Below are 27943 nucleotides of genomic sequence, written 5' to 3'. Positions count from 1 at the left end.
GTCTATGAAAGGCTCTGGAGACCGTATGCATCAAAGGCCTTCATGGACTCGTAAAAGTGCTTTAGATACAGTTTAAAAAATATATGTTCTGTCTGTATATTGCTTTATGTACACTTTGTTTGGCAGAAACTGTCCTCACTTGATATTATTTATAAAGTTTGCATAAAATAAGTCTGTAAAATACTTATGATAATAGTGCGTAAAAGGTGCTCTGAAGTGCTTTGGATATGTTTTGCAGGATCAGACTGTAAAATTCTTGAGAGTTCAGTATGCATAAGTGGTTTTGTATTTAAGGTGGTTTAAATAGAGCTTGTAAGAAAGGTGCTTCTGTAAAGTGACTTGGACACATTGGTATAAAAGATGCTGCATCTGTAAAGCGCATTGGTGGCAGTATGTGTGAAAGCGTCTTTGGATTCATGCCACTTGAAAACCGCCCTGTCTGTAGAGTGCTTTATGTATAGTTTTTATGTAAGACACCGAATCTGTGGAGTGGTTCGAAGTCTGATTTGTTTATATTGTTATATTAGGAGTTTTAATTTTATAGAGCTGCTGTTTGCTGCAGCGTGGAGGTTTGATCATTCAAACATACAGGTCTTCATTTTCCTTCTGAATAGCTGGAGCGAAGGTGCGGTCCTGAGGTACAGGGGGAGGTTTTTCCAAGCTGTGGGTGCCAGGTACGAGAAGGAGCGTCCTCCGCTGTTGGCTCAACTGATCCGTGCGGTGTCTGCGAGGGAGAGGGAAGCTGAGCGAAGGTGTCTGGTCAGTTAGTGGAGAGTCAGGTGTTTGTTGATGTATGTTGGTCCTTCATTGTGCAGGGCCTAGTACGTATTGGTCAGCACCTTGAATTGGCATCTCTTCTGAATCATGAGCCAGTTCTTGAGATGTGGTGTGATATGGGTCCTCCTGGGGAGGTTGAGTATAAGTCTTGCCGCTGAGTTCTGTATTGTTTGTAGTCTCTTCAGGAGGTGTGCAGCGATCCTATATTGAGTGGGTTTCTGTAGTCCAGTCTGCTGGTGATGAGGGCCTGTGTAACGGTCTTTCTGGTGTCTGCACAAAGCCACCTAAAGATCTTGCGGAGCATCTGAAGGGTGTGGAAGGAGGCAGAGGAGACTGCCTTGACTTGCTTCTCCATGGATACCTTCCTATCCAGAATGATGCCGAGGTTGCCAGTGAGGTCTGTTGTGGCAGGGGTGTGATGAGATCGTCTGGCCACCATGCATCGATCCTTGACGAGGTGTTGTTCACTAAGATGAGGACTTCAATTTTTTCGGTGTTGAATTTGAGACAGTTGTCCTTCATCAAGTCTGTGATGTTCTTCATGCATTTGTGGAATTTCGCTTTGGTGGTGGAGGGATTTTCAGACAGTGAGAGTATTAGCTGTGTGTCATCGACGTAGGAGATGATGCTGAGTCCGTGTGATCTGGGATTTTGTAGCCAGGGGGTCATGTAGGTGTTGAAGAGGGTTAGGCTAATGGATGATCCTTGGGAGACACCACAGATGATCTTCTTGGGCTCGGAGGTGAATGGTGGGAGGAGGATCCTTTGGGTTCTGGTGGTGAGGTACAAGGCGATCCATTTGAGGGCATTTCCTTGAATCCTGATGTGGTGGAGTCTGTTGATCAGGATGTGGTGGGAGACGGCGTCAAACATGGCGGACATTTCCAGGAGGGCTGTTGTTTCCCCACTGTCCAGGAGGGCTCTAATGTCGTTTGCGGCTGGGATCAGGGCTATCTTGGTGCTGTGGTTAGCTTGAAATCCAGATCGGAAGGGGTCCAGGAGGATATGGTCTTTTGAGTTGCTGGCCGTGGTTATAAAGTTTAATCAAAACATTCTAATGACCTGTACAACATACTGATCTAGGCCTGCCTTACAGTTTTCCAGAATATCAAGAATTTGAGGTTTCCTGGTAAATAGTGTGCAATTCCAGTTGAAGGCTCTTACATTAAGCCTAAAATCTTCAGAGCGCACTTTCTCCAAATACATGGCAATAGGATTGACTTTGCTCGCAAGCAAAGTAGTCTTTGTTTACCCTTATCTTGATGGCTGGCTTCTAATATCCAACTCCTACAACAAAGTTGTCTTTGCTTTCAGAGAACTGTGTCATCCATACAAAGTCTGATTCTAAACATCAATTAAAAAAAGTCATAGCTTCCCCTACTATAAACAGTTCCTTAATTGGGAGCATCAATAGATACAAATATTGTTTGTGTTATCCCTCATCTAAAGACTCATCTATGTGTCTCCTCATCTCAATAGACTTATGCGTTTAACTGTAATGTGGTTTATATTCTGTATAGTAGATCACAACTGTGCCAAGTTCACTGTGCCAAGACTTTATTTCTCCATTGTGCCTCTGTTTCTTTGCCTTTTCATCTAGTTTTGCATCTTTCTCTCTGCCTTCTCTCCTCCATTGTGCATCTTTTCTCCTGGCCTGTTCCGCTTTCTGTCCCTTTTCTCTCTATTTCCCTCATGTCTTCCACGCTCCCTCTTCCTGGACTGCCTGCGGCTGCTGCACACGCTGCCCCTCCCCCCCAGCATGTCGTTCCTGCTCCCACCTGACTGCCCTGACCCCTACTTGATGGCGGCCGTGCACAGAGGGCGCGCGCTGGTGCGCCAAATGGCAAGCCAGTCTTCGCCAGGGACCCTGGTCCCCCGAGCCCCTGCTGCTATAACCTCGACACTCTCCACGCACTCAACCCCGGACGCAACAACAACTGACAGCTCTCGATGCCGAGCAACACTCAAGGCCCGATCTCCTGTCGACACTGCCGCACCACCTTCACCCACCTCAGGACCCCAGCAGTAGCCTCCAGCCCACTGGACGCCAGCGTACAGAAACCACTGGACTGCATCCTTTTCAACATACGCTCCCTGCACAGACACGCTGTAGAAATCTGGGACCTCCTCAACAGCCACACGCCCGACGTCGCCTTCCTCACAGAAGCCTGGACCAACGCCAGCTCCAACATCGCAACCACCATCCCCGACAGATACAAGATCCTGGGAAAAGACCGCCCATCCACCCAGGGTGAGGCCTTTCCATCGTCCACAAAAGCTCCATCCGCATACCCCTCCCATGGAACACATCCACTTCCAGATCCAGCCCAACCTCAAAATGACGTTCCGATGATCACTCGCCTACAGATCGCCTGGACCCCGCACCTCCTTCAACATCATCGCCGACCACATCGCACCCCACGCCCTCTCCGGACTACATACTACTCGGGGACCAGAACTTCTACCTGGACAACCATATCGATAACAACACCGCCCTCCTGGATAACTTCACCAACATAGGACTGAAACAACTTGTCTCCACCCCCACTCACTCAGCAGGACACACACTCAGCCCCATCTTCGCAAAAGGAAACAACATTCACTTCAGCCACAACACGGAACTGTTCTGGACCGACCACCACCGCATCCATTCCTCTTTCACAAAACACACTGCACCCAAGCCCACGCACCGCATCCCACAGAGAAGCTGGAACAAAGTCTCCCCAGAACTCCTCATCTCCGTCCTCACCTGCACTCCACCCTCTACTGCGATAGATGCCACCAAAGCGGAAAACAACCTCCACCAGTGGATCACCAACTGCGCCAACACACTTGCCCCCCTCCAGAACACCACAGGATGACACAACAAGAAAGTCAACTGGTTCACCATGAAACTCTGAGAATCCAAGTGCTCCTGCCAACGACTGGAGAAGACGTGGAGAAACAGCAGAACCCCGGAAGCAGGCACTGCATACAAAACAGCCCTCACAGCACACCACCAATTCATGAAATCAACAAAGAAAAACTTCATCCAAGATTGAATCCTCGCCAACGCCCACAACTCCACAGAACTTTAAACCATCATTCAGGATTTCGCCAAACCCAACAGCAAAACAACTGATGTCCCTCCCTCCCAAGACCTCTACAACAAACTCAGCTCCTTCTCCCACCTCAAGATCAAAACTCTCTACGACAACTTCGACGATCAAGACCATGTCACCGCCTCAACTCCCACCCCCAACAACACCACCCAACAGACCCTTCTCACCTGGACCCCTCTCACCACAGAAGACACCTTAACTACAGTAGAGAGCATCCACTCCGGAGCACCTTCTGACCCCTGCCCGTCGCACATCTTCCACAGGGCCGCCATCGCACCCGAGCTACATGTACTATCAACTAGCCACCTTCTCTGACAACTGGAAGCGTGCGAAGTCAACCCCCTCTTAAAGAAGCCCTCCGCACACCCAACAGACCTCAAGAGTTACAGGCCCATCTCACTGCTTCCTATTGTCGCCAAAGTCATCGTAAAGGCCGTCAACACCAAGCTAGCAAACTTCATAGAAACCCACAGCATCCTAGACACCTCTCAGTCCGGATTCCGCAGCAACTACACCACCGAGGCCACCCTCCTCGCCATCACTGACATCCGCACTCTCCTCGACCAAGGCCACACCACAGCCCTCATCCTCCTGGATCTATCAGCAACTTTCTACACTGTCTCCTAATGCACACTAGCCACCAGACTCCACAACGCAGGCATTCAAGGAAAGCCCTTAGACTGGATACACTCCTTCCTATATGGTAGAGCACAGAGAATAAGACTCCCACCCTTCCTCTCAGAACCAACAGAGATCAGATGCGGAATACTCCAAGGAACCTCCCTCAGCCCCACACTCTTCAACTTCTACATGGCCCACCCCCCTCTCAAACATCGTCAGAAACCACGGTCTCAACATCGCCTCCTATGCCGATGACACTCAGCTCATCCTCTCCCTCACCAAGGAACCCAATATCACAAGGCACAACTTCCAAGAAGGGATGAAAGCCATCACGACCTGGATGAGCAACAGCTGCCTGACCCTCAACTCTGAGATTGCAGAAGTCCTCATCCTCGGCTCCACACCCTTCGCCTGGGACCACACCTGGTGGTCTCCCACCCTCGGAAACCTTCCCACCCCAAACGACCATGCACGCAACATCGGCCTCATTCTCGACTCTTCACTCACCATGATCCGCCACATCAACGCCGTATCCTCCTCATGCTTCAACACCCTCCGCATACTCCGCAAGTCATTCAAGTGGATCCCCCCCAACTCCAGCAAAACCATCACCCACACACTCATCACCAGCAGACTGGACTATGGCAATGCCTCTACGCCGGAATCAACAAGAACCTCCTCCGCAAACTTCAAACCTTCTAGAACGCCGCAGCCAGACTTATCCTCGATATCCCACGAAACTACCACATAACCCAACACCTCAGCAACCTCTACTGGCTCACCGTCCAAAAAAGAATAACCTTCAAGCTGCTCACACACACCTACAAAGCCCTCCACAACACCGGATCCCAATACCTCAATGGCAGAATTTCCTTCCACGCCCCCAAGAGAAACCTCCACTCAGCCGACCTCCCCTAGCCACCGTCTCTCGCTTCTACAGGACCAGAGATGGTGGAAGATCCTTCTCCTACCTCGCAGCCAAGACCTGGAACAAACTCCTCCTTCATCTCCGACAGAGCCCGACACTGCACCAATTCAGATTGGACCTCAAGACCTGGCTCTAGGTACCCCTTCCCTAGCGCCCTGAGACCCTTGAGGGTGAGTAGTGTGCTCTGCAAAACCCCTGATAGATCGATTGATTTAATTATTTATATTATGCAGTGATGGACAACACATGAATGACAAATGTGCTAAGCCAGATATTGTTATAGAATACATCTCTGCATTGGGTGTCCAAGTGTCCTCTTATCATTTAGTTATGTTGGGCTCTGTGATGGTGATATTGGATTGCCAGTACTGGATAAAAAGATTTTTGCTCCCCCGAATGCCTGTCCCCCATCTTTCAGCAGGATTTTTAGAATTGTTTCTCACTAGCAGGCTGGGCTAAAAGGCAGAGGCCAAACATGGCTCCATGAACTCATAGTAGACTAGCAGCAGCTTTTGAGAAAGAGTTTTGTAGAGATAGGAAAAATATGGGCAGTGTCAAGATGCTAGCGAAGGCGAGGGATGTTGCCTCTTCCCTTGCCTGATTTAGGCAACTTAGTTTGGCCAAGTCTTTAAATTGTTTACCAATTATTCCATGGTTGAGCTTTTACAAACTTTGGATCTTACAATTTCTCTAATTACTCCTGTATGCAGTAAGGCACAGCACTTTAAGCAAACAGCCTTTTAGCTTCTGTAGTCTCTGGCACCCGTTTCCTTCCTGGATTTTGCAGATACAGTCCACAAAGTGTCCTTGGAATTGGGGCTACAAAAGCAGATATACAGGCATGTTATGAACAGCAGTGGAGTACGGCACTGGTCCAAATGGAGTCTAGAAAGTTGATTTTGATTCCAATTTCTGCCTTATTGCTACAAAAATAAACTGTATGTGCATGAAAGTGGCTCTAATACCTATTTCAAAGTATGAGACAAACCAGGATTTATAGGCTTGGGTGAAGGGGAAGATGGAAATGGAAATAAAAAGGAGAAAATTAAGATAAACTGATCCGAGGGTAGTGCATGCAGCTGCAGGATTTGTGATCATCAAGTAATTTCCTCGGACTCCAGGAAATAATTATTTATCACTCTTTGTTTCATCTGCTACAATATACCAAATACTTGCTGCAGAGCTGCTATTGTTCTTGACTTGGTGGGCTTTCCTGACTCTAATATGAAGAGATCTTATTGGTCCGTCTTTAGAATCTAAGGAAATCTTTTAGGATCTAAACTGGGTACAGAGTCTGCGGGTCACAGTAGAAGCTATAAACGGGATACATTTGTTTCAGACCCTGAATATTACAATATTAAACTTTCTCTAAACTGATCTACACCCCTATTTAGTACAGTGTTCCATAGTCAAATCCTGTAAGATTTGGTTGAGGCTGCCCAATTCACACATTTGTTTTTCCCCAAAATCAAGAAATCTCTGTCCGCTTGTAGGAGCGGTGTCTCCATGTATTCCCATCCCTTCACTTCCAATGTGAAAGTTAATGCTTAGGACTCACGCGTAGCTACCCTTAGGAGCCAACCGTTTGCTTTGGTTTCCTTCAGAAAATATGAAGAGTGCACAGAATAATTTGCAAGCTTAAGGGTATTTCTTTGCTTGTCAGACGTTCTGACATTCCACTTAGGGCTTTATGAGGCAGGGGACCATGTATGCAATGTCGGTACAGACATTCTTTTGTGTACTGGGGCTATTTTAACCCAATATACACATAAATACAGAGACCAAGTACAATTGTCAAACATATCAGCCAAACTGGTCGCTCATGCAGTGACGTTTTCATTCAATTAAAAGCTACTCTTAGGTTGGTGTAAAGTTTGTACTCCATTGGAAGACAAGTTCATCTATGCATAATGTACTGACATTTCCCATATTTTAAATGCATAAGTTTCCTAACTAATTTCTAAAATAAATTAACTTTATAACTGATTGGTCAAATAAATTAACTTGGCCCATACACTCTCCTTTGCTGAGTAATTCATTTTCAACCCCATACAAAAGTTAACATCTTTAGTACAAAGCCGAAAGAATTTTACTAAAACGTAAACTGCATTTAATAGAAAAAGTGAGCCAGTCAACACAACATATAATTTCAACACATTATCATATTACTTTAGAAATCATATCGCTCCTACCAGACAGTTGATATGCGCTCTCTTTCAGGCAGACTTCAAACCCTAAATGAAAATACAATGACCCTTCATTTAGAACAGAATAATTTTTTAGAGTCTATAAAACTTTAACAAATGTGCCTGGAAACCTCATAATGTGACTTTTGCAATCTATTTTTCCCTTCCAATGCTGAGTAGTTATTAGGTCCAAGGAGGCTCTTGGGTTGCTTTTAGTCCTTTGGTAGATGCTGTTTTAGTACCTGGAATAATTGAAAGTAGTTAGCCTATGGTATGCAGGGAGGCGAGGAGCTCAGACACGGAAATTGCATTTGAAACTACAAACCCTGCATAGGGTAGTGCTTTGCATCCTGGGTCAGTCTGTTCCCTGTTCCACTGGCCATTGAACAATAGTCATGTACAAGTGATATTCTATATTGTCAATGATCTCCACAGTTAGGGTCCTCTAGTAAGCTGTCCATTACCAGAGGATGGATATTGGAACAGTGGTGCTTGCGTAATAAATGCCATTATAAATGGAAGGGCCATGTTGGTATAGTGACACTCTTTACTTGTTGAGGGCTGGCACTTCTATAATATCTTTGAAGATGGCTGTCTACCTAGTGTACTCGCATTTAACCCATTGAGTTTGACGTGTTGGATTTTGTAACCCTTACCACTGGTTACATTGTCTTATCTGATTGTGGAGAGGTTTTCCAGACCCTGTCCCCTGGTCCACCTAGACTTTCCAATGACTCTGTGGAATATATAGGTGGACAAGTTTAGGTTATTTTTCCACTGCTTCAACTTCAGGTTGCAGTTTTCCATACAGACCACAGCCATGGCATGTTTCAAGGTAAATAATTGAGCAGTTTTACCAAGTAGCAAAAATCCAGTAAGAGCAATCAAGGCATTTGAATCTGTAACTGTTCTTCTCAGCCTTCCAGTTGAATCTGGCATGTCAGTCATCTGAAATGTAAACATTATTTTCATAACAGCAAACACAGAATAATGAAAGTTTGGATCTAGGTTTTGTGATATACGACCTTCCCGAGGTGCCTGCAGTTAACAAAACAGGACAAATCACTACACTTTGTATTCATAAATCCTGCTCTCCTATGGTCACATCCTTGTTCTACACTGTCACTTGCAGCCTGTTCAGATTATGCTAGTGAACTCCTCTGGTAAGATCCTTAGATCTGCTATCCTTAGATCTGCTAAGTATTTAAATGTGCTACTGAATTCTGATTAGTCTATGATATTTCTGCCTATTCAGCAGGGAGAAGTACAACGAACGAGGAAATCGAGGACATGTTGGAGAGCGGAAACCCTGCCATCTTCTCCTCTGGGGTGAGTAAGCAGCCTTTCCTCCGCTGGCAACAAGGGATGTCCTGTGAACATTTGTAAACATTTTAGTGGTTGATTTGAAGCGCAGTGAATTAGGGCTCATACTCCTAATGACCAGTGCCTCCCATGTACTAGAATGCTCAGTTAGTCTGCCTAATGCTTCTTACTTCTAAACAATCTATAAGAAAAAGAGCAAAATTGTCTTTTAGCCCAAACTCAAACTGTAGCCACTGTAATCAAGACTAATCTAAATAAGTTACAATAAAGGTAGGAGAAACCCTATCATCAGGAATGAATACAATTGAGTAAATAGAAAATACATTTTATGTAGGTAATAAAAACCTTTACAGTAACATACCAATTTCATATGCTTTCAGAATTGCATACAGAACAATTAAAATTTACAGGTCAAGTTTAAAACATTATCAAACATTTGAAAATGCAGTTATTATAAAAACAAAGAAATCCTATGAACAATAGTCGTTTACAAGTGATATTGTATATTGTCAATGAACTTCACAGTTCAAGTTCGGCTGAGCATTATCACTTCCCATAATGCATGCTACAGCTTCCTTAACATTCCAGATCTCCAGGGATCTAAATATTGGTTTCAGCCAATATCTTCTCTTCTTTTAACAGCCTGGGCAAAGGCAACACACATGCGACAAAGACTCAGGCTTGAAACCAGCGAATCTACAGGTCTTTAGCCCCTTATTTACAGATTGTAGCAAATGACCACAAAGTTCAGTGTCTGGTATGCACATAAATTGAATCCTCAAAAATGTGTGGTGGATCCATTTGTGTACCTTCTCTGAATGTCCTGTGTAAGCTCATGAACACAAATGGTTTCTTCACCACTGCTTTATCAAACAAGGAACACGGACAATACAGGGTGCGGTCGATTTCCTGCTGAATGATGCCCACCCACAAGCAGTAGCCAACTTGATAAACGTTTTGGACAGAGTGGACAGTACATTAAGGAATTTAGGCACACTCGTAACACTTTTAGGGTCTTAAAGTTACAACACTGGCGTTCCTTCAAAGCCAGGACAATAGTTATCACATGGCACTTTGTGATTTAGCACGTTAGAATAATTCTTGGAATCACGACCAGATTCTTCCTTCTAGAATGTATGCACAGCAATGAAAAGGCATATGTTTAGCTCAAGAATTCTTAAATTAACTACTGCACTTGAAACACTGGCAATGAACTGCCTGTCTCACCGTCTTTTGTTTACTCCTTGTTGAATTTCGCTTTTTCAGAAATGTACTGTGTAGATTCTAATGTTGTAAAAACCTTTTTAGTACAGATGCTTGTGATCTCTGTATTTTAACAATTGTGCATGGCACTTTAACTCTACAATTTGGTATAACTTTTGGTCTTTGATCAAATCTTTGTTTTTAGACTGTATTAACCAGTAATGAAACACCACTATCTATGTTCAGCCCCAGTCGCTTTAAACTAATAACAATTGTCCCATAACCCCCGTTAGAAGACCATTCTTTGCAGCTAGCGGAATCTGTCATGTGCTTATTCAGTGGGGTTCGGGCTGATTTTAGCTTTTGATGCAAGTCCACCACATAACGTCTGGACACCCGTTTGATGTTTTCTTATAATGGGTCGTTATGTCTCACAGATGCTCTAACCCTCAAAGAATTGACCGTGATATACATAGCGATGCTGCGTTTTAAGTATTTGATTTTCTTTTCTTTTTATGTTGCTGTTGCTTTAATCGACGTGACTGTCTAAATAAAGTACTATTAAAGTCAAAAGTCCAGGGATCTAAGGTTTCAGCCAGTATCTTCTCTTCTTTAAAAAGCCCAGACAAGTACAAAGCACATGTGAAAAGGACTCGAGCTTGAATCTAGCGAATCTACAGGTCTTTGGCCCCTTATGTACATATTGTAGCAAATTACCATCCAATTCCATATTTGGTATGCACATAAAATGCATCCACAAATCTGTGGTGGATCCATTTGTGCAAGGGGTCATTAGGTAGAGCTGTGATGCCAATTTACTAAATAAGCCCACAGTGTATTTCGTTCCAACTTATCAACTCCTTGTTAACCTCAAAGAATGACAAGGCCTCGATTTCAGCTGTAAATTGACATTCATATGCTTTATGTTCGACTTCAAGTGTGCATGTTAGTGTTAAACCAAATTTGTGCAGTAGCATTCTGGCTCTGCTTATGAATCATTAAAGAAGAAGCGTTATTGATCGCACTGATAACACCCAACTCCCTGTTGGTTCAGAATATATTGGGTGCGATGAATAGCACACATTCTGAGTCTTTCCCGAGCTTGCCACACCACAACTCACGTTATGGTAAATACAGTACTGTTTTTCCCTGTTAAATTCTGACTGGTTTTACCTGCTGACATGTAACAAAGAGTGAGCTGTATAATGCAGCCAGTAATTACCGGGTGTGGTAAATACCGCACAACTCGAAATTCCGTATGTTGAAATCTGACACTATTTAATTCCACATCGGCCCCTTTAAGACAGTGTTTGAGTAGTGCGTAACCTAAATGCATACTTCAGATGTTCTGCATCTGAGAGAATCATCAATCTCATCAACCCAAATTCAAGTCTCAGTTGGGCTTAACAGCATAATTTATATACATTAGAAATACCCTAGGTGCACTTCCCAAATGAAGAATCCTGCCAAGAATGTAATGTGCCTCGAAATGCTGTTCAATAAATGAAGGAATACATTTTGCTTTAATTACATGAGTATTGGTCCTATAGTAGGGGCAGTAACTGCCAATAAAGGCGATGCATTGCACATTTAATAAGAATAGTTTACATATCAATGTGTTGACCAGGTTCTTATGACTCCACCTCTATCAGTCTGAAACTCTAGATATTCATAAGATGAAACTACCTCCAGTTTACTTTTAACTCTAGATGCCATGTCAATTCTGTTTTCCATCTGCCAAATAACATTATCTTTAATTTCGATGTGTTGACAATTAGGTCATTCTGCCCCTTATAGTTTTCAAGGGCATTTAATGACTGCTGCAATCCTACAGGAGTTAAGTCTGTAATTATTGTCTTACCTGCTTTCTGCAAATGGAAAAAAATTGGCCTGCTAATTTGGACGGAACTGATTGTTTATTACATAAAGCGAAGCCCAAGTCTGTGGCGCTACTACACACCCTTGTTTTATCCCAGTGTATATAGGGTTCTTTCTTGTATGTGTACTGTTTCTTATTTTTACCACTACTCAGGTGTCAGTATGAAGTGAATATTTAGTCCTTAACAGCTGAGTCAAGGCTATATCTTGTTTTACCTGCTTTGACAGGAGTATTCTCTTGTTCACCCTGCCCAATGCCTGGGAATCCTCTTAAAGGCATACACACATCCATTGGTACATTTTTTGACTGATCCATCTTCCACAGTGCTCAAACTTTATCAGTGGGATCACATCCTCCCCCACAGCTGATCTGCAGGGATAATGCAATTGCCATTCCTCCCTTTTTGTGCAGCTCCTGTAACTGCAGCCTAGTGTAGATTGTTCCTTCTACATACATCAGTTATCATCCAATTGCTTGGTGGGTCAGTTTGGCACAATAGCTGGATGACTGAATCCTTACAGGAGTCTGAAATGTCACAAAGGCAGACCTTGGATGTAAACAGAGGCAGCAATAAAGAATCCCAAAAAAACTAGATTGAATTTTAAGGTATCCATTTGCAGCCCATAAGGGCCTGGGCCTCAAACATCTATTTGAACAGATCAGGTCTACGATGTTTCCATTATTGATAGTTAAACAACTTGAAATTTCTCCCACCAAATTCAAAGTGGATATTGATGGACTTAGATTGAACTAATATATGATGTCCACTGTTCAGCCGTTACACTGTTCATGTTTACAGTTTGTCCCAGGCATTCCAGTCTGTTTACTCTTTGACAAAATGTTTTGGAATCATTCGTTTTTACACAGCAGTATTAAGTTGTGTTGTCATCTTTACTTTGCACTGTTTTGTAGTTTTAGATATTTGCTTCATTTTGACTATGGACATAGGTTTTCTAGAATGCGAAATATGAATTGACTTTTCCTATGATTAACTACTGTCTGAAGTAACTTTCATCTTCAAAATAATAGCTAATGCGTCTATCATGTCCAATTGTGGTTTTGAGTCACTGCATATTTGTTGTTGTGGCTTGGTGTAATAGAAACAAGGATGGAACATAAGTGTCCCACCCGGTGCTAAATTAAGAGTCCTTTATCCAGCTAATTGATCTTGTGTATTCCAGAGGGAACTCTCCATGCCGACCCCAAGCCCATCTTGAAAGGAGGAGGGTTATGCGTGGGCTAGCTACCCGATCAGGTAAACAAATACTAGTTACTGAAACGTCAACCAAAACACCAAGAGATATTCTCACCTTGGGGAGATAGAAATCTCTTTCATAAAGAGCTATGATGCCTTGTGGTGAAAGCCAGAGATCCCTGGAAGCCACAAAGCGTATCCACCTGCTTTCGACCAAGACCATCCGCATCAGGACATGGAACGTGAGTACCATGTAACAGACAGGCAAGACAGCCCAAGGGCAGCGAGGATGAAAAATACAACCATGCCCTGCTTGGCATCAGTGAGACCAGATGGACACAGTCCAGGCAAAAAAGACTGGCTCCAGGAGGAATGGACACACCCCACATGCTAAGGGAGTAGCATTGATGCTAACACCAGCGGCCAACAGAGCTCCGATTGATAGGAAACCCACAGTCCCAGAATCATCACAGCGACCTTTCACAAAGAAAGAGGATCAACAGGAATGTTTTCTATTGCTATGCACCTACAAATGACAGCATAGAAGAGGGAAACGAGCAGCTTTACAACAGACTCCAGTCCATCCTGGACAAATGCCTTGAGAGAGACATCACCATACTGATAGGGGCCTCAATGTCAAGATTGGAAGCCACCAGAAGAAGTCCTGGGTAACCATGGCCTTGGCAACACGAACAAGAATGGTGGAAGGGAGGCGTGGCCAGGCGCCGTAAGAAATGGCCGCCTGACTCCGGAGCTCCGCCGGGACCGTTGGTGTCCTACAACATCCGTAACGAATCCGAGCTGAGGGGCTTGCCCATGAATGCCCCCCAGCTCCCTCAGGCCAAGTGACCCACCGGAGCGGTTGTGCAGACGCTGGGGACCCGTGGACGGCTCGGCACGGCGGTCGCGACTTGCGGCGGCGGCCGAGTGCCTCGCTCCTGGAGCTACGGTGCCGCTCCTTTCACCACCTGAGGCCCCGGCTTCGGCCTAACGCGTGACGCGACCGGAGGGGCGCCATCGGAGGAGGACGCCGCCCCATATGCGGCGCTGAGGTGCCGCTGGCCTCCGACTGCCTGACTGCGCCGGTTGCGTGTCCCTGCAGCCTTGGGGGGCCGGCGGACTGCCACGACTACAGTGGAACCAATAACGGAACACATAGGCATGGTGTACAGCGGTATGGGTCCTGACTACAGGGTGCTGAGACTGGCGGCGCCAGTATCGCGGAGGTAGGCCCGGCCATTTCCCTGTCTGCTGCCACAGGAGCGAGGGGAGGAGACCAGCTGGGTCTGCTGCTGCGAAGTGACCTGTGTTGCCTACCCGGTTGGGGGCCCTCGTTCGCAGCTGCTGGGGCGGCCTGGACATTGGAGAGCCGGCGGCGGGGGTGGCTGAGGTCGCAGACCCCATAACGTGCACGCAAGGCTTACTGGAGGGCCCCCCGCCCTGAGCTGTTACCTGGAGAGTGCCGGTGGTGCCAGGGTTGCGCTTAGACTCCACGTGGGCGACCGGAGCTGGTGCAGACCCGCTGGCGCTCTAGCGCAGAGACGGACAGAGGAACGTTTGGCCCCAGAGGTACCGGCGGCACCATGCGACCTAAAGGGGGAGCCACGACCCAGTCCAACAAGCTGGATAACTATACGGTAGCTAGACCGGCGGCACAGCCTGGAGGGACGACGAAGGAGACCGCGGGCCAGGCGGAACCCTCCCTGACGTCCATAATGGCCGCAATTCAAACCCTGGGCACCAACCTGGAGACGAAAATGGACAAGATCACGATAGAGGTGAACCTGCTCCGGGCCGACTTGGGAAACACCACGGACCGCTCTAAAACCAATGAAGCTGACATCAAAGCCCTGCAGGAATCGGAGAAGCGGCTCGAGGGGAGGGTCAACGAGCTTGTGCACCAGCAACGGATGATGGCCCTACGGCTCGACGACCAGGAAGGCAGGGCTCGGAGAAGCAACATAGGCGTGGTAGGTGTGGCGGAAGGACTTGAAGTGGAATGTATGGAGCTCTTTCTTGAGGAGTTGATCCTCCACCACCTGAAACCCAAGAGACTTTCTAAGCTCTTCACTGTCGAGCGGGCGCACAGGGCCCCGATCCCAAAACCTAAACCGGGGGCCCTACCGTGAACAATTATTGCTAAAATACTGAACTACCGAGACCGCAATGCAATTCTCCAGGCTGCTAGACAACATGGTGATTTACAGTACGAGGGGGCCACGGTTCGCTTCTTCCCGGACTTCACGCTCCAGGTTCAGCAGGAGAGGCGCTCCTTTCAGGGGGTGAAGGCGGCACTACGAGACCGCGGGATTCGGTACATGATGTTCTTTCCCGCCAAACTGAAGATCATAGCTGGCGGTGAATCCCTTTTCTTCACTTTGCCTGCGGCGGTGCAGGAGTGGCTGGACGCGGATGGGACTGCGGGGGCCCCTCGGCGAGATGGCGCACAATGGCGAGGCACAGGGCACTCCTCCCCGGGGTCAGCGGCGGGGCGAGTGGAAGGTGGTGAGCAGAGCCAGCGGTCTTGGCGTTCGAGATAGAATAGTCCCCGCTGGGACTCACCCAGAGACGACGCAGCGAGATGAGGCCACGAACGCTCGACTGAGAAGCCGTCGGACAGTAAAGTATTAAAGTTGTTGACTGTAAGACTGGCTTGCTCCACGAGGCAATGTGACGGCATGCCCGAGGTTGCTGAGCCGGGCTCACTATTTAGCGGATGCACTGTGGGCCTGGGGGGCTGAGTGAATTGGGCACCACGGGCGGGCGGCCAGGAGGGGGCTGGCCCACAAACTTCCCACGTAGAGTTCCTCGGTGAGCTCTCACCGGGGTAGGGTTGGGCGACAGGCGCTCTGCTAATTGGGGCAGTGGGTAGTTTGGAACCCATGGAGCAGGGGGCAGGGAGGGGGGGTTTTGTTTTGCAAGGGGGGGTAGGGATGTTGGGGACGGCTGTTGGGGGGGGGGGGAGGGTGGAGTGAATGGGATGTCAGGTCCCTGACCGCTTGCATTGAGTACACTTGCTGGGTGGGAACCAGGGAGGGGTGGGGAGTTGGGGTTCCTTTATGGTCACACGAACTATGTTGTCACTCAGTCAGCCAGAACACCGGGGTGGTGGGACGAAGCACCCTACGAAGCAACGGCTATGGATAGACGATGGGAGAAGAGTTTGAAAGTCCTCAGCTGGAATGTTAACGGGTTAGGAGACCGGCTTAAACGTACTATAGTCCTACAATTCCTCAAGCGGCACCAGCCAGATGTAGTGCTAATGCAAGAAACTCATTTGATGGGTAATGTCTGCCAGGCCCTCAATAGGTGTGGCTACACTTTTGCGGCTCATCTGGCTTCACCTCCGGTTCGAGGGGGGTGGGGATTCTCCTGCGTCGCTCACTGCCCTTCCATATAGACCTTATCAAAACTGACCCACAGGGCCGCTTCACGGCTGTCTCTGGACGGTGGGAGGGCCGCACGCTTAACTTACTCTCTATATACATTCCGCCTGGCCTCCAGGCCCGGGCCTTCGTGGACCTGGGCGCGCTGCTCCTCTCCCTTCCCGGGGGTCAGTTGGTGCTGGGGGGGGACTTTAATGCAGTGGTGTCAGGAACCCGGGATAGGCAGCCCCCCAGAGACCTGCCCCGGGGGCAGGGGTGGTTGGCGGAATTTCTTGATACCTTCGGACTTACTGACGTCTGGCGCCTGCTCCACCCTACAGACACCCAATTTACCTTCTTTTCGGGGTCGCATCATTCATTTTCACGATTAGACTACATCCTTACCCTTCTGCAACACGACATGACGGTCCTGGAGGCAGCGCTTCTGCCTAGAGGTATTTCCGACCACTCACCGGTCCGTACACACATCGTATTTGGGAATCGCCGGGAGGGCTGCATAGCACCTATAAACGCTTGGCACTTAAAACATGAGGACACCAGAAAACAGATGTCCAACTGAATCTCACAGTACTTCGAAGAGAATGTGGGCTCGGTAGACTCCCCCGTCACCTTGTGGGAGGCATTTAAACCCGTGATTAGGGGGGAGGCGCTCTCGGTCCTCTCAGCTAGACGGCGGGAGCGGCGCATGCAGGTTACAACAATCGAGGCGGATTTGGAGGTTCTGGAGGGGGAGGCGACGGAGGGTGGGGACAGGGACGTCAGGCACAAACTGCAGTTAAAGGCGGCGGAGTATAGAGCACTGGTTACCCAAGAGGCTCAGACCGTGGCTCATCATAAGATGGGCAGAATATATGATCAGGGCGATAAAGCCGGGAAATTGATAGCCTGGCTCGAGAAAAAACAACAGGCCAGTAAGGTGGTGCCAGAAATACACACCGAGTCCGGGATTGTAGTGACAGAGCCCCGGGGAATAGTGGAACAGTTTGCGAGACCCTTCCAGCAGGTCTACAGGCGTAAGTCGGACCGGCTGGAGGAGGACTCCATGGACCTCTTAACCGATATTCGCATGCCCTCCCTATCGGAGGAAGATCGGGAGGCTATGGATAGCCCGATCACTGAGGCCGAACTACAGCGTGCAATAGGGGAACTTCGCCCTGGTAAGGCTCTCGGACCCAACGGCCTCCCGATAGAGCTTTACAATCTCCGGCCTGACGCCACTAGTAAGTACTTGAAACTCATGTTTGAACAGAGCAGGGAGATGGGGGTGCTGCCCCATGATCAGCGCATCGCGACCATAGTGGCAATACCGAAAGAGGGGAAACCCAAAGACTCCTGTGCGTCATACAGACCAATTTCGCTCCTCAATGCGGAGCCCAAAATACTGGCAAAGACGCTGGCCAACAGGCTCAAGACGGTGCTTCCTTCGTTGGTCCATCCTGACCAATCAGGTTTCATGCCCCACCGTAACACGGCCCTCAACATTAGAAGGTTACACGGTGTTCTGGGGCAGCGCCACAGACTGCATGAGGATGCAGTGGTGGTCTCCCTGGACGCCACCATAGCCTTCGACACCTTAGAGTGGCCATATATGTTCGCAGTCCTGCGCAAACTGGGATTTGGACCTCAATTCATAGCTTGGGTGCGTCTATTATACACCGAACCCCTGGCGCAGGTACTGGTTAACAACAAGCTGTCCGAGGTGTTCACGCTTGAAAGAGGAACTAGGCAGGGCTGCCCCCTCTCTCCCCTTCTCTTCGCCCTCTCCCTAGAGCCGATCGCGGCCTGGATTAGGCACGATGTCTACCTAAAAGGTATAGCATGGGCGGAAGGGTGGGAGGATAGAATATCCCTCTACGCCGACGACATTCTCCTGTACCTTTGCAGGCCACGCAGGTCGATAATTGTGGCACTCGACATATTTGCAAGTTTCGGTCGTAACTCTGGCTTCCAGATCAACTGGGCCAAATCACATCTCTACATCTTGCGTGGTGACCCTCCGAGGCTCCCGGACACGTGCCCGATCAAGGTGGCAGAGGACGGGTTCCAGTACCTGGGAATATTCATCACCACTAACAAGACCCTGTTATACGAGCAGAATCTCAAGCCGCCGTTAGTTCGGCTACAAAGGGAGGCCAAATCCTGGCAGCGCCTACCACTGTCTTTGTTGGGCCGGGCAGCCTTATTCAAGATGGTAGCGTTACCACGGTTCCTCTATGCGCTACAAAACTATCCAGACTTGGTCCCTAACGCCTACTTTGTAGCGATAGAGGCTGCGCTGCGCGACCTTCTCTGGGCCGGGTAGCCCCGAATCTCATTGACTAAACTCACACTGGGGTGGTATGACGGCGGTATAGCCCTCCCTGACATTTGTAAATACTACTGGGCGGCCCATCTCACAGCGATCAATCAGGGGACGTATGGCGACGGGAATGATCCCGCCTACGGTATGGATAGATGGCTGCTTCCCGGAGGGAACTATGAGATAGCACTCCACTCTAAACGGGGTACACGCAAACTCACTGGCCCTACACTTCACTCGGTACAGGTATGGCACATTGCTCAGAGGAAGCTCGGATGGTCAGGAGTCCTAACACTAGCCACGCCACTTTGGGCCTCTGAAAAACTAGGCAATCTGGGACGCACCAAGGGCTTCCGCAACTGGGACTTGATCGGCATCTCCCAAATCAAGGATATCTGGGTCCCCACAGGGATCCGCACGTTCGCCCAACTGCGATACACATATGAGCTGGCACACACTGAATACTTTAGATACTTACAGGTGCGACACTCCCTACAGGCCAATATCCCACCGGAGACCAAACCACCACAAACCTCCCCGCTTGAAGATAGGTTACTGGATGGACACCTCACAGAACACGCCATATCACTTACGTATAAAAAAACTAATCAACAATCCCCCCGATACGCTCCTGCCCCTTAGAGAAAAGTGGGTCGCTGATGGGCTGGAGATAGACGACGAGGAATGGCTACATGCTTTGGCTTCCCCACGAGAGGTCGCGATATCAGCCCGACTGCGACTTATCCAACTAAAGATCCTACATAGAATTTATATCTCGTGCACTAGGCTACACACAATGGGTAGGGCGGACACAGTACTCTGTAGGAGGGGATGTGGGGGTACGGGTACCTTCTTCCATGTGTTGCCCGAAGATTCAACGGTATTGGAGAAGGGTGGTACAGTGTATGGAGGAGGTATGGGAGGTGGAAATTCGCCCGGAGGCCAAGAGGTGTCTCCTTAACATATGGGAGCCAACAGACCTGCCACCAAAGGGGAGGCTCTGGGTGACGCTCGGACAAATGGTAGCGAAAAGGAACATTGCCAGACTCTGGGGAAGCCCTATTCCACCAAAACTGTCGGACTGGCACAGTGATATGGACTGGTGTATGCTGCAGGAAAAGACTGTATATGTAGCGAGAGGGTGCCCCCAGAAGTGGGTGGAAGTGTGGTCCAACTGGAATGATTTCAGGCGGGGCATTTGCGAGCCTCCTTCCGCCGCGCAGGACGGAGCAGGAGCTGTGTAGGAATCCCAATGCTCTTGTTGCTCCAGGTGCTATAGAGTGGGGTGCTGAGGTCGCCTCACCGGTACGGAGGTATTTACGGTGTTCAACGTGGTGACCCTGTTTTGGGGAGTTGGGGGGGGGTGGGGCAGTTAATCGCTAGGCGCCCTTGCGCCATTGTGGTATTATCCCTATGTTTTATGGCTGTAACAAAGAGAAAATGAGTCCTGCACTATCCTTCTTTAAACTGTGAGACGCTTGCACCTTATACCGCCGCCGTACCCCCGGGTTGACGGCACCGGGCTGTGTTATATACGACAAAATGCATGTGTACAAACTGCGCAGCCAGCCCGAGGGGTTGTAGGCTAAAGCTGTGTATTGTGGAACACTACAATAAAGGTCTTTAAAAAAAAAAAAAAAAAAAGAATGGTGGAAGGCTCGCAGATCTCTGTGCCCTGAACAGTCTGGTGATAGGCGGTAGTGTATTCTTACACCAAAAAAATACACAAGGAAATATGGGTGTCACCAGACCATTGAAAAGAGATTTGGATCGACTGTTTGCATTGCCAAGAAGTTCAAGAGGTTCTTGCAGGATGTGAGAGTGATGAGAGGTGCGGACTTGGTGTCAGACCATAATCTTGACTTGGCCAGGCTCAAGCTAAAGCTGAAGAAAGCATGGATGGAACAGACAAAGCAACACCAGCAATAGTGACTACTCAGTCACCCTCAGTTTCAAGTTCAGCAAGACCTGGAGGACGACAGAGACCCAGTGAAAGTCAGAGGGATAAGATCATAGAAACAGTGACATCAACCTGGCCGGAAGTACTGGGTCCGAAGGAACACCAGCATAGAAAATAGATCTCTACCAAGACTCTCCACAAAATCCAAGGGAGAAAGGAAAGAAAAGCTGCAGTCAACACCAGCCAAACAAGAGCAGAAAAGAAAAAGCTCAAGGTGAATACACCAAAACCAACAAGGAAGCAAAGAGGAGCCTCAAAGCAGACAAGTAAATATTCATTGATCGCCTTGCCACAGGAGCCCAGGAAGCAGAACGTCATGGAAACTTGAAAGAACTCTACAGCATAACAAGGAAACTCTATGCCAGATACAGGAGCCAGAAAGAGCTGTTAGAGACAAAGCTGGGAAGACTATGATGGGTAATGAAGATTGATGACGCCGGATTCTTATCTACCTTACCATGGCCAAGAATCCTCTCAGGTCGCAGGGATCTTTTTATCTGCTAAATAGTGTAGAGGGGAGGAAGTCTAACTTTAACACATAATTAATAAGTTGAGTTTAATCACTAAAGGACCACTGACTCCGAATCTAAAATTTTAGGAATTTATTACAACCAAGAATAACTGCACATACAAGCAACTCGGTACAAGGTGAAGAAAATAAATGGGCAATAATACAAATGAGATTCTATGCAGGAGTCGCATCCGACTCAGAATAAGAATAATAATCAGTTCCAATAACATTAGAAATGCGATAATTACTCCAGTCTCTACATTAGACGTCATTAGCCTAAAAGAAAAATCAGTTAGTGTATCCCTACTCTATCTCTATGGTGACATCCCTACTTAGCATTTTCCCTTACAGGCAAGAGAGTAAAAAGGTGTCAGAAGTGAAGACTTCCTTCACTTAGTCAGAGCTCGCTCTAAGATGCTCCTTATAGCTTCCCATCAAAACCTCAACTGCCCGACACTCAGGGCACTGTCCCTAATACAAAATCCCAAAAATATAGAACACGCCCTCCAGCACACCTCTTCAGCCAGGTCTTCTTCCAGTACTTTTCCAGTGAAACTTGTATCCCATCCAACGACGGTTAGCTTGACCTTGGGTCCCAGGCACCTTCTCTGCCGAAAGTATCAACCCTAAATTCCGGTGTACTCCCATATTGGCTTCTCGTACCAACCTAACTCCTAAAACAAAGGCCTAGTCTCTCTAACGAGCTAAATGTCCTTGCACCTGCAACAGAAACATAAGAACAAGAAACCTTCCACTTCTCCGAGATTTTCTATCAGCCTGAAACCTCAAAGCCTTACCAAGGGAAATAATTTTCGGCCTACAGCATTTAGCTAACATAAGAAATGAACAGGCCTTAATCTTTAAACCTATATGCGATCAGGCCTTTACACATTTTAAACCCACACTTCTAAAGTCACATTATACGCATTAACTTCATTACACTTTATATATGAACAAGCAAACTACATGTGCAGACTTTAATATGGTGCACGTTTAAACTTAATGCACCGCATTACATGAAAACCAATCATTATGCATTGACTAAAATACATTTGCAGTGAACTGCGACATTGTTCTTCATGAAAAGCATGGTTACATGTCTGATCATACTATTATAAGCAGATTTGAGTGATACATTTCTAAGTCACACCTTAATACAATTTCGATTAATATGTGGGTGCGGACTAACAGTGATTATGATGCACCCCTACAATTTTCTGAATAACGTGTTGCTCTATCAGTTCCCCCCCTTTCATGACTAGTGTCATGACACCATTTCACAATTCCCTTGGAGAAAGAACCGACCGCAACAGTACTTGTCGCAATCCTCGTTGGAATCTCTCTCTATTCTTAAGGTACTGATATTGACTGTTCTGCAGTCTGGCCATTCGCATTTCACTCGCCCTGAGAGCTCTCGCGACTCTGTTTTCCCTGTACCACTTATAAGCTCTGATGAATCCCCACAAGTAAACCATACAAACCACAACAATGATGAGGGGTTTTAGCACAAAGCCAAGGCACCCTTTTCCCAAATTGGCAAACCAACTTCCCACGTGACCAAATCCTTTACCGATCTTCTCCCACACCCCCTCTTCGGACAAATCCTCTATCTCATGATGGATCGTGGTAATGTTGTCTATATATTTCTACAGATCCTTACTGTTATCTGGAATATACGTACAACATTCCTGAACTTTCAATAATTTACAGACTCCGCCCTCTTTTGCTAATAATACGTCTAAAGCAAGGCGGTTCTGCAAAACCATAGTCTTTATCGATAACATCTCTCCACCCACAAGTAGCAATGACTTCGCTGTATTCATTGACAACTCATCAACCACAGTCGCCAATCTTCTGATCTTCACATCATTCAAGACCACACCCAAACTCGGTATCATTGCTCCAAAGATGTCTCCTATCACAATCCCTGCACTCGCGGCTCTCCTTGCTCTCGAATTCTGTCCATTCTCCAGAAGCTCCAAATCTTCTGCGTGGTAGATTTTCAGAAAAATTATTCCCAAATAGCATGTACCATACCAATTTGCAGGCAACCTGACATAGGCATTCTTTCCACACACATAATAAACAGTTGGAATCACTTGCACTGAGCCTTGCAGAAAGTTCTTAGCAGATTCTTCCATGGTGAAGACATGATCACACGTACTCTGGCCTACCGGAACCTTTTCATAATAGGTCTGATAACATCTCACACACCGCTTCCCTCTCTGCTCCTTGTCCAATGCTATGGGACCATAACTCCCTTTGGATCTGTGTAATCTTTCTTCATCAGTCCAATCTACTGGACTGTCTCCTGTATCTCGTGTTTGTGTTAATTTTCTATATCTATCTTCTACCTGATCTACAAATTTCTTCTCCACATCTGATAATGAACAGGTCAAGTTATGCCGATGAGCATAAGCCGTATCCAGTTCCAAAGACGGTATGAAATACTTCCGGAGTCTGTCTTCTGACTTGTAATAATCATACTTATTCAAATGCTTGTAAGCTGGAACTTCAGGAAGCACTACATCGTAATTGGAAAAGAAATACTCAAACTGACCCCTGTCATAGAAGATACTAAGCAACAATCTGCAGGAAATTCCATACGTCAGTGGAAGATGATGATATCTGATACCCTCGTCCACTAAGACAGGTAGCTGCATGCACACGTAACAGTCTTTCGCATCCATTGCATCTACATACTCATATAGCAGCTTTGCATACGCATTAAGCTTAAAATCACTTCTAGACAAATCTATGTGAAATCTGCGACTCTTCGATTAGTAAAGCTCTTTTAGCTCCTATAGTGACCTCCTTTTGGCTAGAAGTGGTAGGTGTAGGTGTTCCCTGTACCTCCACTTCCTGCTCATGTGAAACGATATACGAGGCTACAACTATTACGATTATAGAACTATCACTAACCTTACAAGTGTACCTACTACCAATTTGGATCTACGATGAGTATTTCCAGCATCCATGATCTCGTAAAGTTCTTGGTTTCAGCAGCAAACAATTAAGAGTCTCTTTTCTCCTCCGGATGTCGCTTGCTAACCAGTTTGAACGATACTTCAAAAGCTGGAAATCCCCTTGCAATTTCAGTTCCTTATTTACACACTCCACATAAGACTCCCCTAGCCCTCTTTCGTCGTCTTGACGGAAAATCCCTACATTTTTTCTTCTTCCACTCAGGCCTAGGTTATCTTCTTTATAGACTTTTATTTACAACAAAGTTCATTTCCAGTCCAAAATAATATCCGCTCCCAAAATCTCTAAAACATGCTGCAAAAGTTCAAGACAAAGCCACACTAATTCCTGATGCGGTGGTACATAACCAAATGTTGGAAAAACCAGCTTCTCCAGGACTAGTTCACGAATTCTGCTTAGACATGGAGGATTCGGAATAGTGAGAGTCAGTATTCCTTCGATCTCCACTCCCGGAACCAACAGCTACACATCCACTTTCAGGTTCGGAAATTCGCTGATCAACGTCAAGGACTTCAGCCTCCCCGAACTCACCACTCCTGGCATCAGTCACAGCGTATGTCCACTCCGGTGAGGCGTATCTTTGACACGGCACTCTTGTTCTCCTGGATCTCCTCAGACCACCTCGGGCTTGCTCTTCGTCACTCTGTTCAGATACAGACGTTTCAGAGACTGAGGCAAGATCTCTTTCAGGTGTCAACCTCAGGTTCACCCGCCTCTGGCTCACGGGCCAAACCTCTTCTGCTCTCATGGCACTTCTGCTCTCCCTCTGGGTACCCTGTGCAATACTTCCTTCTTCTGCCGAATTTAACTCTACTCCACCCACAGCAATGCTTTCTCCGTCCGAGTCAAATTCGGGGCTCTGATTGACACCACCCCGTTCAGCTCGATCCAGTGCACAACCAACTGTGTCAGCAACCCTCACAGCTTGACTTGCCCTCTCTGATGGCCATGCCACCTCAGCTGGATTTTCATTTAAGAGAGGGGCTGTTTCTTCCAAGGGTTCTGGAACTCTGCGGGTATGGGAGGCATGCACCCAGTTCAGCAACCCTCCACACTTCACTGCCGTGTTTGTGACCAGTATTACCTGGTACGGGCCACGCCAACGAACATCCAGGCAGCCCTTCCTCACGTGTTTGCAAACCAGCACCCAATCTCCCGGGCACAGGACGTGGCACAGGTCACTTGCGGCTGGAACAGTTGCTGCTTGTACCTGCTGAGACACAGAACGGACTACGTCAGCCAGTCCCTTACAGTAGTCGAGAATTAAGTCATCAGTGATGCTAATTAGAGCAGTAGCAGGTATCGCTGGTAATTGCATTGCCCTCCCCATCAGGATCTCATGAGGTGATAACCCAGTTCTCCTATCTGGAACACTACGAAGGCTCACGAGGACCAAGGGCAGTGCATCAGACATTTTCAGAGATGTCGAAGTGCACACTTTTGCCATCCGTGCTTTCAAAGTTCCATTAACCTGCTCCACAATCCCAGAAGCCTCTGGACTGTAGCTGCAATGTAACCTCTGATCCACATTTAAGGCGGCACAGAGCAACTTCATGATCTCGCTGTGTAAGTGTGTCCCTCTGTCCGACTCCAAAGAGGTCGGAAAACCGAACCTCGGGATGAGCTCCCTCAACAACACTTTAGCTACAGTGAGTGTGTCACACCTACGTGTTGGGTAAGCCTCCACCCACCTTAAAAAGACATACACCACAACTAAGATGTACCTCAGCCCATTACACTTTGGCATCTCAATGAAATCCAACTGCATTCTATTGAAAGGCCCTCCTGACCTCCCAATGTGACTCAAAGTTACGGCAGTCTTCTTTCCTGCATTCATCTGTTGACACATGACACACCTCTGGCATACAGCTTCAGCTACCGCACGAAACTTCGGATTGTACCATGTCTGTCTAAACACTCGCACCATTGCATCCCTGCCAAGATGTACTGCACCATGTATCAATCTTGCCATTGGGCTCAACTGACTTTCCGGCAACACAACTCGACCATCACTCGAGACCCACACATCCACATCTCCTTTCTCACCTTCTGATCTTATCCAGGCATCTCGTTCTTGGTCGGTAACCTCATCCTGCCTCCCAAGTGTCTACCATGGCTAACATCATGCTGAGCTCGGTTCTTTCTTGGCTTTCTCCAGTGTAACCTCCTGTAAATATGCATCCTTGTTCTGCACAGAAACGGGCAACCTCATCTGCATAGTTATTACCCAATGAAACAAAATCAATCCCTCTACTATGAGCAGAACATTTGACAACCGCAATTTCCTTGGGACACTGTAATGCTTCCAACAATTGTCTCACATATTCCCCATTTCTGATGGGCGAACCTGAAGATGTCATGAAACCTCTCTGTGACCATAGCTGTCCGAGGTCATGAACCACACCAAACCCGTACTGACTGTCAGTGTAGATTGTTACCCGAATCTGATCAGCAGCCAAACAGGCACGGTTCAAAGCAATGATCTCAGCTACTTGTGCGGAGTGTACTCCTTCTAAACAAGCAGCTTCAACAACTCCAGTGATGGTACATACAGCAAACGCTGCTCTTAATCAACATTATCCCTCAAACATGAACCGTCCACAAAGAAATTTTCATCAGGATCAGGGAGTGGTTCGTCAACAATGTCTGGTCTCGGTTTGGCGCATAGTTCAGTCACATCGAGACAATCATAGTCCTCACAATCTTCACCATCTCCATTTGGAATGGGCATCAATGTTGCCGGATTCAAAACAGAACACCTCTTGTACGTCACATTTTCTGAGGCAAGTATAACTTGCTCATAGCGTATTAATCGGTTATTTGTGAGGTGCTGTGCTTTGGTCCTTGTCATCAACTGTTCAACAGAATGTGGTACATAAACTGTAAGTGGGTGTCCCATGACAATACTCTCACACATTTCAATACTGACACCTGTTGCAGCAACGGATTTGAGACATCCGGGCAACGCAGAAGCTACTGGATCTAAAGTAGCTGAAAAGTAGGCAACTGGTCTACGGACACCTCCATGATTCTGAGTCAAAACTGACAATGCGCAACCTTCTCACTTGCAACAGAACAACGAGAAAGCCTTGTTGTAATCAGGCATTCCCAAAGCTGGAGGGCGACACATAGCCTCTCTCAGCCTTAAAAACGACATTAAACAGTCGTTGTCCTATGGTACCGGATCACTCACATCCTTGTGCGTCAGCCTCTGTAAAGGCTTTGCTTCAAAGGAGAAGTTGGGAATCCATTGGTGACAGTAGCCAACCATCCCCCAAAACATTCTGACTTCTCTCTGTGTGGTAGGCACAGGCATGTACATAATTGCCTCAATGCGATCTGGTGACACCTTCCTCTAGCCCTTCTCAATTATGTGACCCAAGTACTGCACTTCACTCAGACAGTACTGCAATTTGTTGGGGGACACCTTGTGTCCATTTTCTGCCAAATGATTCAGTAAAGCAATGGTATCAATCCTGCAAGCATCCTCTGTTTCTGAGGCAATGAGCAAGTCATCAATGTATTGCACCAGAACAGAGTGCTGTGGCAACACAAGACTCTCAAGATTCTTCTTCAAGATCTGATTAAA

General features: G+C 47.2%; 1 protein-coding gene across 2 annotated transcripts in view; it reads left to right on the top strand.

The window, feature by feature from the left end:
* Positions 1–27943, top strand: part of STX1A (syntaxin 1A) — a 912703-nt gene that overhangs the window by 815056 nt on the left and 69704 nt on the right. For both annotated transcript variants that reach the window (XR_014980056.1, XM_085649675.1), the window contains exon 7: positions 8869–8942. Coding sequence is in view for 1 of the 2 variants with exons in the window: in XM_085649675.1 (XP_085505801.1) it covers positions 8869–8942 (74 nt within the window). In the remaining variant the exon portion in view is untranslated. The remainder of the gene's footprint in view (positions 1–8868; positions 8943–27943) is intronic.

Source organism: Triturus cristatus, chromosome 3_2 (assembly GCF_964204655.1).
Source record: "Triturus cristatus chromosome 3_2, aTriCri1.1, whole genome shotgun sequence".
Lineage (NCBI taxonomy): Eukaryota > Metazoa > Chordata > Amphibia > Caudata > Salamandridae > Triturus > Triturus cristatus.
Note: the sequence above shows the minus strand (reverse complement) of the source record. Positions and strands in the feature narration are given on the sequence as shown.